Raw genomic sequence first — 15649 nt, 5'->3', positions numbered from 1 at the left:
GGAGCAAGGGAAAGGTCAGCCTTCTCCACGCCCAATGGCCACTACCAGTTCTGTGTGATGCCCTTTGGGCTCAAGAACGCACCTGCCACGTTTCAGCGCCTGGTAAACCAGATCCTCACCGGAATGGAGAGTTTCTCTGCTGCTTATCTGGATGACATAGCCGTCTTCAGTAACAGCTGGGAGGATCACTTGCGTCACCTGCAAGCTGTTCTCCAGGCCCTGAGACAAGCTGGATTGACGATCAAGGCCAGCAAGTGCCAGATCGGGCAGGGGTCGGTAGTGTACCTTGGACACTTGGTGGGTAGGGGAGCGGTGCAACCCCTCCAGGCGAAGATCGAGGCCATCATGGCCTGGGAACCCCCCAAGACACAGACTGAGGTCCGAGCATTTTTGGGCCTCACGGGATACTACCGCCGCTTCGTGAAGGGGTACGGTACCATCGTAGCCCCCCTCACGGAGCTCACGTCCAAGAAACAACCTCGACGGGTAGTCTGGACGGAGGCTTGTCAGCAGGCCTTTGTGAGATTGAAGAAAGCCATGTGCGAGGCCCCGGTCTTAAGGGCCCCAGACTTTTCCAAGGAGTTCATTGTCCAGACAGATGCATCAGAACATGGCATTGGGGCAGTGTTATCGCAACTCAACGAAGAGGGTCTGGATCAACCCGTGGTCTTCCTATCCCGGAGACTACTTCCCAGGGAACAGAAGTGGAGTGCAATAGAGCGTGAAGCCTTTGCAGTGGTATGGGCTCTGAAGAAGTTGCGGCCATACCTGTTTGGCTCGCACTTCCTGGTTCAGACCGACCACAGACCCCTTCGTTGGCTGATGCAAATGAAGGGGGAGAATCCCAAGTTGTTGAGGTGGTCTATTTCCCTACAGGGAATGGACTTTCAGGTGGAACATCGGCCTGGAGTGGACCACGCCAATGCAGACGGTCTCTCCAGGTATTTCCGCCTTAGTGATGAGAACTCCCAAGGGGTTGGGTAGCTCTCCCCACTTTCAGCTGGGGGGGACGCGTGTTAGACCTGTCAGCCCTTTGGGTGGTCCCTCCTCATCATTATTTATTTTGTCCCACTTTTGCCTCAAACCCTATTTGAATTTTTCCTTTTTGGGAACCACCAGACTTTTTCGTGTTGCTGCAGATTCAGGGAGCCATTTTAGCTACCCCTGAAACTTCTGTCTGAGGGCCTGGAGCACAAAATGGTGGCCACCTGTGACATCACCAGCATCCACTGGAACCTGCTAGCACCTTCCAGAACATTCCAGAACCCTGTGACAGTTGGAGGCGGTTTAGAATGTTGGGAAGCTAAGACAGAGAGTTGGCAGTTGGAGCTGGCAGTTGGCACCTGACTGGTGAGGAGTGAGCAGCAGAAACTTGAAGGAGGAAGGAGTGAGGCAGCAGGGGTGGAAACTTGTGCCTGGAGTGGGGTCCATAAACCCACCCTTGATACTAGTCCCTACTGACTGAGCCCAGCCTGGAGCCCTGTGTGGGAAGAAGCCAGAAAAACCATCCTAAGGACCTGGACAGCAGGAACAGGCCTTAGAAACAGAGAACAGCAAGATCCTGACCTGGAAACTGGTTTCCCTGGAGTCCGACGTCGAGTAGCCTGAGACCTGGAGCCTGAGGTGGAGAAGCGGCGCTGACTGGAGAAGCAGACGTCGTACCCGGAGCCGCCAGAGGTCGAGAGAGGGCGCCGTCAGAGGTCGTGAGGAATACCAGAGGTCGAGGAGGAAGTCACCCGAGGTCGAGTGAGCGGCGTCATCGGAGGAGTGAAGTCCGCCCTCCGGAGTCGTCGGAGACCGAGGTGAAGGGTAACGGAGGTCGGGAGTGAGGATCGCACTCCGGAGTCGCCGGAACCTGTGAGAATCGTGCCGGAGGTCGGGAGTGGAGGTCGCACTCCGGAGTCGCCGGAAACCTGTGAGGAGCACCGGAGGTCGGGAGTGAGGATCGCACTCCGGAGCCGCCGGAAGTCGACATCGAGGCAAGGCCGGCCGACGTCATCGAAGCCGAGGTCGCCATCGGACCGGAGCCGCCCGAAGTCGACATCGAGTAAGACTGCCCGACGCCATCGAATCGGAGGCCGAGATCGAACCGAGGCCGCTGACGTCGAGACCGGAGCCGCCGCCGGCGTCGTCAAAGAACTGACATTGTGCCGAGGCCGCCGACATCGAGCTGGAACCGCCTCACGGCGTCGACCCGACTCCAGCGGCGTCGGAGCATCAGAAAAAGGGCAGTAAGTGGAGTAGAGGGTGCCTAAGGCCCTGTGGAGACCTGAGAGACTGCTCTAAGGGGCTAGGGAGGTGCTGGAACCAACCTGACTGTGCCAGGGGTGAACTGGGACTAATCTAGAGAAGTTGTGTGGAGAGAGAGAGCCAGGTCTCTGGTATTTCCCCCCTTTATCTACCTCAGTTTAGGCCTCAGCCTTGTCCAAGCCAGGGAGTAGACACCCCCAAGCCTTCCACATCCCCACAAGCTGTGCCTGGGCCAAATCAGCCCTTAAGAATTCAAAAGTGATCTGATTCCATGAGTGTCACTGTCAGCTTTTAAGTATTTATTAGGGGCATTGTATTTATTGTATTTAACCTATTTATTGTTCCACTGTATTTATTGGTCCACAGTATTTATTGATGCACAATATTTATTGGTTACAGTATTTATTGCCTGTCTGTATTGCACTTTTATTTATGCCGTCAGTATTTATGATCACCCCTATTTATTGAATCATTAAGCCAGTATTTATTTGTCCTGCACTTTCTAAAAAGTTTGTATATTGTGATTGTTATTTATTTTCTCCAATCAGCAACTAAGAGAAAAAGCAGATAAAGAAAGTTATTTTCATAATTTTTACGGTGTAGAGTCGTTTTTGGAACGGATGCACGCATGGTTATTGTTTGGGTATGTCGTATGCCTAGCACGGTGCCTGTTTCCTGACCACTCGAGCCAAGCTACCACAGTGTGTCCGGAAGACCACCACCACCACCCTTTCAGTGTGGGAGTGTGGTTTTCCAACACTGCCATTTTTATTTAGTTACATTTAAGGATTTTGCACTATTGAGAAATTGTGTTAAATGTGTTGCTTACAATATTTCTTTAGACAGGGATGTGGAATTCCTATAGCCCGACGCCTGGGACATAGTTTGGAGTCAAGTGCAATATGTTTTCATGTGTATTTTGTCCTTGGCATTGTCAGGAGGAGATTTCCAACCTTTCTCAGTATGGGAAAAGATTAGAGAAGAGTTGGTGAAAACCCTTAAAACAAGCAAGTTAGTAGGCTTGCACAGACTCAAAAGGGCATTCCAACCTTGGAACTGTTGCTTACCATTACCTTCATCTCCAGTATATAGATCTGTGGAAATGTGGCAACATAAGTGAATTGCTAGTATTCAAACCCTTCTATGGAAGGAGCCCTTGCATGACCAGAGAGGTTATTTCAGTGCTCTTATATAATGAGATTGCTGCCATAATTTGTCGCCGCCTTACATTGCACAAAAGGGACAAGTGGATTTTGTTAAAGGACAAGTAGATTTATGAAGCAAAATGACCAATGGACAAGTAGATATTTTATTAAATTCCACACCCCTGTTTAGAACATGTGGCTTTCAGAATCAGTAACCTCTGCTTTGTCATTAATTTACTGTTACTGACATCTAGTGTATTTAAGTTAATTAGGCACAATGAGAAATGGAATTCTGCAAAACAACACCTAGTTACACATTTATTAGGGATCATTTTCAACCCCTTTTTGTACATCACATTTTCAATTACAACACATGTGAAATAAGTGCTGCGTTGTAAATGATTGTGTGATTTAAAAATGCTTTGTAAAAGGAAGTTGTTTAAAATGAGCCATAATAAACGTAACATGCAACTCTGCAAAAATCAGTGAATATGGTCATGGAACCAAAGAAAGAAACTAAAGCCTCTACAGCTTTGATAGTCAGTTTATAAAATAGATTTCCATTTCCATTCTTTCAGTTCCCAGAAACCTCATACTGCCTATGGCAAAAATGTTACACTGAAAAACCTTCAGGGAAATTTATGCTAAACTACTCCCAATAGGGCCTCGTACTAGTTATTTAGTCTTAATGTTACAAGTGCCTGTTGTTTCCACCTAAATTGAGACCACTGTTTGTCTAGAGAACAAAGGTTCTACTGAATATAAATTAAGATCTACAACAGCAGCCAGTGTTGGAGCCTATGCGATGTTAGCTCTAATTCTGGCAAGAAAAACAGATATATTGTTAAATAACAAATTACTGAACTTCAGAATCACACATTGGTGAAAACTGAACACAATTCAGGAAAGGTTTTAAATCTGAAAACAATTTTCTTCTGACCTGTTTTAACTAAGGCATAGTGGGAGGTGACAACTAAAACCTTCTGAAAATCCGATAGAGTTTAGGGTCTAGACATCATTCACATTTGAAAAATAAAACAAAGCACAATTTATCGCCCTGACATTAACCACGACTCAAGAACTAGCAAATAATTATGCAATCAGATTTATACTTCTACATGGGAGGCACCAGACAACCATATTTTGGGATCATACAGGAGAAACAGGAGCAGATTATTCTAGTAAAAACAAAATGTCCCTTACAGGTGTTGCAATAAGGAAGGTGGCCTCTTTGATGTTGGTTTACTCTGAACGCTTTAGCATCTGGACTTCTCAGTCATCTCAAAATATCAGTTTCTCCATTTACAACAAATCACAACATCAAGACACACATTTTGACCCAAGTTGAACAAAAGGGTCTTGTCAGGACTAAGTTGTTTGGCTTAGGACCTGTGAGAGATGGAGACAGAAACCGAGCAATTCATACGTCAGTTACTCGCTCTAATTTGTTCGTATGGGTAATGAACCTCTACAAAAGTGACCACTCACCGCTGATTATCTATAAAATTTTATGAAATCACACATTTTTTAATCCATTGCATCATCAATTGTTAGAAACAAAAAGGAGACCAATTTATTCAACTTGGGTCAAAACATCGACATCTCATTCCTGGCTCACTTTTCTAATATAATTATTATGAATGTGCAATAATCGCCTCCATATTTTGGATGGGCTGGGATTATACAGTGTCTTGTGTTCACTTTTATGCGCTGTCAAACTCACTTGAGCACTACGTTGTTTGCACTTTGTATACAATGAGTACTTGTAGGAGTACTGAGATCTGTTGAGGGAATATATATCAGTAAAAGAAACCCTTTTCAGACCTTTCTTGTTTGTGTTTTAACGGAGAATTTGTCTCTATTCATTGGAGTGATTACATTGAGTCTTATGCCCACAGCACTTTGTACATATATATAATACTTATGCCTGTCCAGGTGGGCTTATAAGGTGGTCCTTGTTATAACGTACATTAAACAGGGAATCAACATATCAGGCAGTAAATGGCTTTATGAGACAACACAACACAAGTGTCATCACAATTGCCCATATTGTCTAATCTCTGTGTCACTCTACTTTATAGAATGCTATTATGTCACAAGAGCTTGCTAAATAAATGCTAAAAGAAAATAGATGGCAGGTAAATGGCTTGGATTAAAATATCTCAAAACTGAAGCCGCTGTTTGGAGCTCTGTGTACTGGATAAATTGAAAGAATTCACTGAACATAAAGCAGAGTACTCAGAAAACAGGCACATTTGATGAACGCTTTGAAGTAACAAGTATTGGCAAAGCCAATAGGTCTTGCCTTATTAACCTCTTGGCTTTGCCAGTGCTTTTTGTTGATGCTATGTAGCATGAGCACAAACAAAAAGTATCACCATGCATGTGCCTGTGCTCTCTTACTGAATGACGCAGTGGCCATTTTACTTCTGGAAGTCTGAATGATAAAGATGACTGATAACATTTTCAGGAAACACATCATAGAGAGAAAAGTTTGGTTACCTGTCTGCTAGCTTGATCATGAAGGCCTCATCCACTTCCATCCGAGCTTGGTAGTAATGCTTATGCCCATAGTCAAACTGATACATGTGGCTGAAAAATACCAGACGTACACAATACCTTGAATAGACATAGAAACAGCACTGAATTGTGAAGTATAAAACAAAGACCAAAGCAACCAATGCCAATTATTTGACCGCTCTGACACCAGAGCTAACCTACTAAAACTCCTTTCTTTTGGGAGATCTAATCACTGAACTCCTGAAAATATTCCTTCTTCAGTGCTTAGCCTGAACTAAAGAAAAACATGCATGCCAACATTTGGAAGAGTAAAGTAGGAGATTTAAATAAAATAATTGGGAGAATGCATTTCCCCATTGAATTCTATTGAAGGAGAGACAATTTCAGGCAGAAGACAGCTAAAATAAAGCCATTCTTGGCTTTAAAAAGTGGAATGTCCCACCTGAATCAGGTTAATTGACATGTATCGGAAAGTGATGCAACAGCCTCTCTCCTGAAAACACCTACTGCACAGAAAATGATCTTTAAACTAAATGGGGTTATGAAGAGATTTGCAAGCGTATGTAGAACATTCAAATATACGCCACCATATAGCTTATTTAGTGAGATTCGCCGGGTGTGAATCTCAAATTTCCCAACTAAAAAGAAGCGGGCCACAGGGTGAATGGTTGAGATGGTTAGGCTCGAGAGTCACAGGGTGAATACAGATTTGCATTAGGTGCACCACTAGGGCTGCTTTAGCGTTCAGTGGACAGGGTACTCCATCTCAATGGCTGGTAGAATAGTGGCAGAGGGTAGCCATCCAAATGTCCACTCTATTTAGAATGGACAGTTAGATGGATTTTTACAGACAGTAACATTACAATGACCCCATTACCACTGGATAACACTCCCAGGGCGTGGGGGTCATTAGATTTTCTTTTTTTATAAAAAAAACTGAAAAATAAAAAACTGTAAAATTCTGACAGACAGCCGTAATGTTTGACAGCTCTGTCTGTCAAATATTTCCTACATTGAAAGAAACCTGGAAGATGGAAGTTCCTGCCAATATAGAGAGATGTCCGCAGGGTCGGCAGACATCTCTAAATTAGGCAGGAAAAGTAAGGGAAGGGTGGGGTATGTAAAGTCGTCCACAACAATGTCTGCATTTACTTTATCCACCAAACCCTAAACCGGGTCCTCTGCCTGGTGTGTCACAGTGGACAAAAAACGATGGCTTGAAATAAGATCCAGGGTGATTGCCAGTAGTCAGATTATCTGTAAGTAATCATCCTATCACATTTTCAGTGTTTGATTGCCAGTATTATGTATGTATGGAAACATGACACTGGCAGAGCTTCCCAGGCCCACTACTGCCAATGTTTGTGAATTTAAAAAGTAGTACATTTGCACCCTTTCAAGGAGTACTTCTATGCGTGAAGATTTAATACTTTTTTTGTAAACTCGTCAAAATTTATATTGAAGTTCCTGATCTAAAATGGATGAGTTAAAACCTCTTAGTGAAATTGGGATGACGTGAAGAATGAATATAGACTTAGCAGACCTCCAGACACAAATACCAAGCCAAGCACACCCCAAACAGTCCCCCTGAATCTATGTCCTTGTACGCTACAGCTCCTAGACTGAGTCCCACAAAAAGGACCAAGATCGCACAAAGAATCAGTGATTATGTCCGGGTTTTCCTTCAGGCTGACAACTTCAGTGCAAAGATGATCATTGCCATCCAAACAACCTTCAACATGACCCGTCACAACATATTGCATAAGAGTTTGTGAGAACTTATGGAGAATTTCACACATCACCCAGGTCAAGGGTGTCTAATCCTTTTCTAACAACTGCACCTATGAAATTAAACTTTGGGCATCCAAGTCAAGGTACCTTTGTAGTGCTCATAGGATCCCAGCTATCATACACGTATGTACACTACCTCTAAACAAGTGTTTAGAAATAAAGTCCTGCTATTGTTGATACATGCAGATGATCAATTTTAATCTCAGAATGTAGTTTTATTAGGGGGCTGGACTAATTAACAGAATGTGTGTACATCTTACATTACAGGGTGGAGAAAAAAAACAAGGTAATAACCTGTACACTCTGGTTCGCCAGATTTGTTACCTTTCATAGTTTCACATCTTTTAATATTCCCGGTCGTCAAGGCGGGAGTCCCGTGGTAATTATAATAGGCAGTGTAAAGCAAAGCACTCTTCCCCTCAAGGACCACCATACGTTAACCTTCTCAGCACAAGTGTAAACGTAATATAAATTAGGTCTCCTATGTGGTGAGCTCCTATAATGAGAGGATGGAGAGTGTCATTTGAATCTATTTAAGAGATCAATAGAGGAGTGTTAGACCTGTCAGCCCTTTGGGTGGTCCCTCCTCATCATTATTTATTTTGTCCCACTTTTGCCTCAAACCCTGTTTGAATTTTTCCTTTTTGGGAACCACCAGACTTTTTAGTGTTGCTGCAGATTCAGGGAGCCATTTTATCTACCCCTGGAACTTCTGTCTGAGGGCCTGGAGCACAAAATGGTGGCCACCTGTGACATCACCAGCACCCACTGGAACCTACTAGCACCTTCCAGAACATTCCAGAACCCTGTGACAGTTGGAGGCGGTTTAGAATGTTGGGAAGCTAAGACAGAGAGTTGGCAGTTGGAGCTGGCAGTTGGCACCTGACTGGTGAAGAGTGAGCAGCAGAAACCTGAAGGAGGAAGGAGTGAGGCAGCAGGGGTGGAAACTTGTGCCTGGAGTGGGGTCCATAAACCCACCCTTGATACTAGTCCCTACTGACTGAGCCCAGCCTGGAGCCCTGTGTGGGAAGAAGCAAGAAAAACCATCTTAAGGACCTGGACAGCAGGAACAGGCCTTAGAATCCAAGAACAGCAAGATCCTGACCTGGAAACTGGTTTCCCTGGAGTCCGACGTCGAGTAGCCTGGAGACCTGGAGCCCGAGGTGGAGAAGCGGCGCTGACTGGAAAAGCAGACGTCGTACCCGGAGCCGCCAGAGGTCGAGAGAGGGCGCCGACGGAGGTCGGAGAAGTACCAGAGGTCGAGGAGGAAGTCACCCGAGGTCGAGTGAGCGGCGTCGACGGGGAGTGAAGTCCGCCCTCCGGAGTCGCCGGAGACCGAGGTGAAGTGTGCCGGAGGTCGGGAGTGGAGATCGCACTCCGGAGTCGCCGGAACCTGAGGAGAGGGGCACCGGAGGTCGGGAGTGAGGTCGCACTCCGGAGTCGCCGGAACCTGAGGAGAGGAGCACCGGAGGTCGGGAGTGAGGATCGCACTCCGGAGCCGCCGGAAGTCGACATCGAGCCAAGGCCGGCCGACGTCATCGAAACTGAGGTCGCCATCGGACCGGAGCCGCCCGAAGTCGACATCGAGCCAAGACTGCCCGACGCCATCGAATCGGAGGTCGAGATCGAGCCGAGGCCGCCGACATCGATCCGGAACCGCCTGCCGGCGTCGTCAAGAACTGACATTGTGCCGAGGCCGCCGACATCGAACCGGAACCGCCTCACGGCGTCGACACGACTCCAGCGGCGTCGGAGCTTCAGAAAAAGGGCAGTAAGTGGAATAGAGGGCGCCAAAGGCCCTGTGGAATCCTAAGAGACTACTCTAGGGGTTAGAGAGGTGCTGGAACCAGCTGGACTGTGCCAGGGGTGAGCTGAGACTAATTCAGAGGGGTTGTGTAGAGTGAGAGAGCCAGGTCTCTGGTATTTCCCCCTTGATCTACCTCAGTTTAGGCCTCAGCCTTGTCCAAGCCAGGGAGTAGACACCCTCAAGCCTTCCACATCCCCACAAGCTGTGCCTGGGCCAAATCAGCCCATAGAAATTTAAATGTGATCTGATTCTATAAGTGTCACTGTCAGCTTTTAATTATTTATCGAGGGCACTGTATTTATTGTATTTAACCTATTTATTGCTTCACTATATTTATTGTTCCACAGTATTTATTGTCGCACAATATTTATTGGTTTGCAGTATTTATTGCCTCAGAATATTTAATTGCCTGTATGTATTGCACTTATATTTATGCCTTCATTATTTATGATCACCCCTATTTATTGAATCATTAAGACAGTATTTATTTGACCTGCACTATTTAAAAAGCTTTGTATATTGTGATTGTGTATTATTTATCTAATCAGCAACTAAGAGAAAAAGAAGATAAACAGATATTTTCATAATTTTTACGGTGTAGAGTCGTTTTTGGAACGGATGCACGCATGGTTATTGTATGGGTATGTCGTATGCTTAGCACGGTGCCTGATTCCTGACCACTCGAGCCAAGCTACCACTGTATGTCCTGGAAAGACCCCGTTACCACCAACCCTTTCCGGTGTGGGAGTGGAGGATTTCCAACATTAATTGGTGGCAGCGGTGGGATAGAGCTGTGCCTACGTATACTCAACAATAACTGTGGGTAGTCCATAGGCCTACACCGGGAGTTTTCTCAAAGCGGCCTTCCTAATTGTGGGTTTTTGTTTTTTTCCAAATTTACTCTGGTGGTGGGAGGAGGTATTATATAAGGTACCCCCCTGCATTGTTACTGCAAATAACTGTCCTCTGACCTGAGTGGGCAAGATGGAGTTTGTACTGGAGAATTTAGAAACTTACACTGTGGCCCAACTCAGGGAGTTTTGTCAGCGGGAGGGGGTGTATTGTCCCCCAGGAGCAAAGAAGGGTGCACTCCAAACCAGCTTAAGGGCTTGGGGGGAGGCACGACGAGAAAGCAAGGCTGAGGAGGAGGACAGGGATAGAGAGCCCGACAGTGAGAGAGCTGGTTTGTACCAACCTGAGGTGGGGAACCTGTCAGCGGGGCCCAGGACACTTTCCAGGAAGGGCAGCAGTGCCTCTAGCGGTGGCTTGTCTGAAGTGGAGTTAACAGACCGGAGGGAGAAAAGACAGCTCACATGGGACTTAGCAAGGCCGGAGAAAGAGAAGGAGGAACAGAGGATGGCTCATGAGATAAGGCTGAAAGAGATAGATCTTCAGATCCTGAGAATCGGGGCACACCCTGTACCTAACGGTGGCAGCGAAGAACGAGAGTACACCAGGGAACCCAAACCCTACCTGCCAAAGGACATAGTAGCTAGCTATGGGGTGGGTGACGATATCGCCAAGTGGCTAGAGGCCTATGAGGTCTCGTTAAGGGCCCATGGGGTTCCAGAGAAGTACTGGGGAGGGGGATTGTACAGATACATGCCTCCAGCTGGTAGGGATGCATTATTGGCCCTCGAGGAGGATGAGCAGACCCACTACCCCACCATGAAACTGGCGCTCATAAGAAAGTTTGGACTAACACCCGAAAAGTACAGACAGAAGTTCAGGGGTAGTCACAAACTGGGCACACAGAATTGGGTGGACTTCCTGGACTATGCAAAGAAGGCACTAGAGGGTTGGATTCAGGGCAGTGAAGTGAGGAACTACGAGGGGTTGTTTGATCTAGTACTGAAGGAACACCTGCTCGAGAAATGTTTCCCTGAACTGCGTCAACACCTGGTGGATAGCAAGCTGACCAGTCCCCGGAAGCTTGCTGAGGAGGCGGACATTTGGGCTAGTACCCGGGTGTCCACAAGGGGGACTGGAGGGGATACTCAAAAGGCCGGACAGGGCGCCCCCCAGAAGAAAGAGGGAGGGGAAAAGAGAAAGGAGTTCTCCAAAGGCCCCCAAAATAACTTCCAAGGGAAGGGAACAGGATTCACCCCTAGGGCTAACCCACCCCGAAACCCTAATCCTGGCCAGAGTCAGCAGCCAAGGGTTGTCCATTGCTACGAGTGCGGTGGCGTTGGACACTATAAGGGAGATCCGAAGTGCCTGAAACGACCACCCCCTCCCATTGGAGGAAAGACCCCCGGAGTAGCTAGTGCAGTGCTCGGGGAGGAGATGCCCTTAACTAAGGGAAGGGAGTGGGCGGGTGTCACTTCAGTGTCCCTGGGAGAACGGGAGATGGTTCCTAAGATCCAGGTGCCCGCAAATACTGTAAAGTATGGGCAGTGGGTCACCATCAACGGCCAAAGAGGGGAGGCTCTGAGATACACAGGAGCCAGTATGACTATGGTGCGTAGCCAACTGGTGTCTCCAGAGCAGGTAATTCCCGATGTACTCCACCCAGCCGCGATGGCTGACGGCAGAACAGGCCACTATCCGGTGGCCGAGGTTCCCTTTGAATGGGGGGGGGGGTTGCAGGTTCACTTCGAGTTGCCGTAAGCCCTGCCGTGCCAGTTGATTGTCTGCTGGGGAATGACATGGAGCACAACGCTTGGAAGGAGGTGGAATACCGGACTCACACTGAGATGCTGGGTACACCTGACTGGGCCTGTGTGAGCACAAGGTCCGCGACTACCCGGAGAGGGAGTTCGTTTCGGCTGGAGCCTGGAACAAAGGCCCAGCCAGCTGCCAGTCAAGGGAAGAACCGAGGACAGGAGGAGCCTGCCTCGGCGTCCACACCCCGTAGGACGGATAGGCCACCGGAGGTGGTGGACCAGGAGTCTGCGGAGGGGGACGTTACCAAACTGGAGGACCTACCCATCCCGGCCGAGTGGCACGTGGAGGGAGGCCCGTCCAGGGAGGAATTCTGCCAGGGCCAGAGGGAGTGCCCTACCCTTGAGGGGCTGAGGCGACAGGCCGAAGCCCAGGCAGCAGGGAACGTTGAAGGGAACTACAGTGTTTACTGGGAGGATGGCCTCCTCTACAGTGAACCCAAGGCACCCCTACACGGATCGTCACGAGCCTTGGTAGTCCCTCAACGTTATCGAGCCTTCCTTCTGGAGTTGGCTCACGAGATCCCATTGGCAGGACACCTGGGGCAAGACAAGACCTTCGCCCGTCTTGTCCCACACTTTTATTGGCCTCAGATGAAAGTGCCGTCCGATACCTACTGCCGGACATGTGTGTCTTGCCAAGCCAGTGGGAAAACAGGGGTGAAGCTAAAAGCTCCCCTGGAACCACTTCCTGTCGTTAGCACCCCCTTTGAAAGGGTGGGCATCGACATTGTGGGTCCGTTAGATCCACCTACTACAGCTGGTCACAGGTTTATCCTGGTTCTGGTGGATCATGCCACACGGTACCCAGAGGCAATACCTCTGAGGACCATAACAGCACCTGTTGTGGCTAGGGCCCTGATGGGAATCTTTACCCGAGTGGGTTTTCCCAAGGAAGTTGTGTCCGACAGGGGGACCAACTTCATGTCAGCGTACATGCGGGCGATGTGGAAGGAGTGTGGAGTGACATACCGGTTCACCACTCCTTACCACCCCCAGACCAATGGTCTGGTGGAGAGGTTTAACAAAACCTTGAAGGGCATGATCAGAAGTCTGCCTGAAAGCCTGCGGAGGAAATGGGACGTCCTCCTACCCTGTCTACTCTTTTCTTACAGGGAAGTGCCACAGAAGGGAGTGGGCTTCAGCCCCTTCGAGCTTCTGTATGGGCACCCTGTACGTGGACCTCTCAACCTGGTGAGAGACGGATGGGAAAGAACTCCCAGGAAGCTTCCCCAGGATGTGGTGAGCTACATGCTGGCCTTCCGGAGCCAAATGGCTAAGTTGTGGAAGCAAGCTTCTGACAACTTGGAAGCCAGCCAAGCAGTGATGAAGGCGTGGTATGACCACAACGCTCACCCAGTGGAGTTGGAGCCTGGCCAGAAGGTGTGGGTGATCGAACCAGGAGAGCTTAGCGCCCTCCAGGATCGCTGGTCAGGACCCTTTGAGGTGTTGGAGAAGAAGGGTAAGGCTACCTACTTGGTGGACCTGAAGACCCCTCGTCAGCCCCTACGGGTGCTGCACGCCAACCGCCTCAAACCCCACCACGAGAGGCCCGAAGTCATCTTGATGATGGTGACTGACGGAGGAGAGGACGTGGAAAGCGAGCCTCTCCCCGATTTGTTTGCGTCTCAAGAGAAGGATGGGTCGGTGGAGGGAGTGATTCTCTCCCCATCTCTAACTCCTGAACAGCAGGAGGACTGTCGCCAGGTCCTGGGGCAGTACTCTTCGTTGTTCTCCCTTGTCCCGGGTAGGACTCACCTGTGCGTCCATGACGTGGACACAGGAGACAGCCCACCTGTGAAGTCCAAGATCTACCGGATGTCAGACAAGGTGAAGGCCAGCATTAACAGTGAAGTCACTAAGATGCTGGAGCTAGGAGTGATCGAACCTTCTAGCAGCCCCTGGTCTACTCCGGTGGTGTTAGTACCAAAAGCTGCACCACCGGGTGCCCAACCAGAACTGAGGTTCTGTGTGGACTACCGGGGACTGAATTCAGTGACCAAAACTGATGCTCATCCGATCCCTAGGGCGGATGAATTGATTGACCGGCTGGGAGCTGCCCAATATCTAAGTACCTTTGACCTTACTTCTGGGTACTGGCAGATCTCTTTGACTGATGGAGCAAGGGAAAGGTCAGCCTTCTCCACGCCCAATGGCCACTACCAGTTCTGTGTGATGCCCTTTGGGCTCAAGAACGCACCTGCCACGTTTCAGCGCCTGGTGAACCAGATCCTCACCGGAATGGAGAGTTTCTCTGCTGCTTATCTGGATGACATAGCCGTCTTCAGTAACAGCTGGGAGGATCACTTGCGTCACCTGCAAGCTGTTCTCCAGGCCCTGAGACAAGCTGGATTGACGATCAAGGCCAGCAAGTGCCAGATCGGGCAGGGGTCGGTAGTGTACCTTGGACACTTGGTGGGTAGGGGAGCGGTGCAACCCCTCCAGGCGAAGATCGAGGCCATCATGGCCTGGGAACCCCCCAAGACACAGACTGAGGTCCGAGCTTTTCTGGGCCTCACGGGATACTACCGCCGCTTCGTGAAGGGGTACGGTACCATCGTAGCCCCCCTCACGGAGCTCACGTCCAAGAAACAACCTCGACGGGTAGTCTGGACGGAGGCTTGTCAGCCGGCCTTTGTGAGATTGAAGAAAGCCATGTGCGAGGCCCCGGTCTTAAGGGCCCCAGACTTTTCCAAGGAGTTCATTGTCCAGACAGATGCATCAGAACATGGCATTGGGGCAGTGTTATCGCAACTCAATGAAGAGGGTCTGGATCAACCCGTGGTCTTCCTATCCCGGAGACTACTTCCCAGGGAACAGAAGTGGAGTGCAATAGAGCGTGAAGCCTTTGCAGTGGTATGGGCTCTGAAGAAGTTGCGGCCATACCTGTTTGGCTCGCACTTCCTGGTTCAGACCGACCACAGACCCCTTCGTTGGCTGATGCAGATGAAGGGGGAGAATCCCAAGTTGTTGAGGTGGTCTATTTCCCTACAGGGAATGGACTTTCAGGTGGAACATCGGCCTGGAGTGGACCACGCCAATGCAGACGGTCTCTCAAGGTATTTCCGCCTTAGTGATGAGAACTCCAAAGGGGTTGGGTAGCTCTCCCCACTTTCAGCTGGGGGGGACGCGTGTTAGACCTGTCAGCCCTTTGGGTGGTCCCTCCTCATCATTATTTATTTTGTCCCACTTTTGCCTCAAACCCTGTTTGAATTTTTCCTTTTTGGGAACCACCAGACTTTTTAGTGTTGCTGCAGATTCAGGGAGCCATTTTATCTACCCCTGGAACTTCTGTCTGAGGGCCTGGAGCACAAAATGGTGGCCACCTGTGACATCACCAGCACCCACTGGAACCTACTAGCACCTTCCAGAACATTCCAGAACCCTGTGACAGTTGGAGGCGGTTTAGAATGTTGGGAAGCTAAGACAGAGAGTTGGCAGTTGGAGCTGGCAGTTGGCACCTGACTGGTGAA

The 15649-nt window shown here is 48.9% G+C and overlaps 1 protein-coding gene across 2 annotated transcripts in view; it reads right to left on the bottom strand.

Annotated features, from left to right (window-relative positions):
* The window catches only part of LOC146855790 (uncharacterized), a 208021-nt gene that overhangs the window by 79986 nt on the left and 112386 nt on the right, over window positions 1-15649 (bottom strand). For both annotated transcript variants that reach the window (XM_085653699.1, XM_085653700.1), the window contains exon 9: window positions 5898-5987. In XM_085653699.1, coding sequence (XP_085509825.1) covers window positions 5898-5987 — 90 coding nt within the window. The remainder of the gene's footprint in view (window positions 1-5897; window positions 5988-15649) is intronic.

Source organism: Triturus cristatus, chromosome 4_1, assembly GCF_964204655.1.
Source record: "Triturus cristatus chromosome 4_1, aTriCri1.1, whole genome shotgun sequence".
NCBI lineage: Eukaryota > Metazoa > Chordata > Amphibia > Caudata > Salamandridae > Triturus > Triturus cristatus.
The sequence above is the reverse complement of the archived record's forward strand: the minus strand, read 5'-3'. Positions and strand labels throughout refer to the sequence as shown.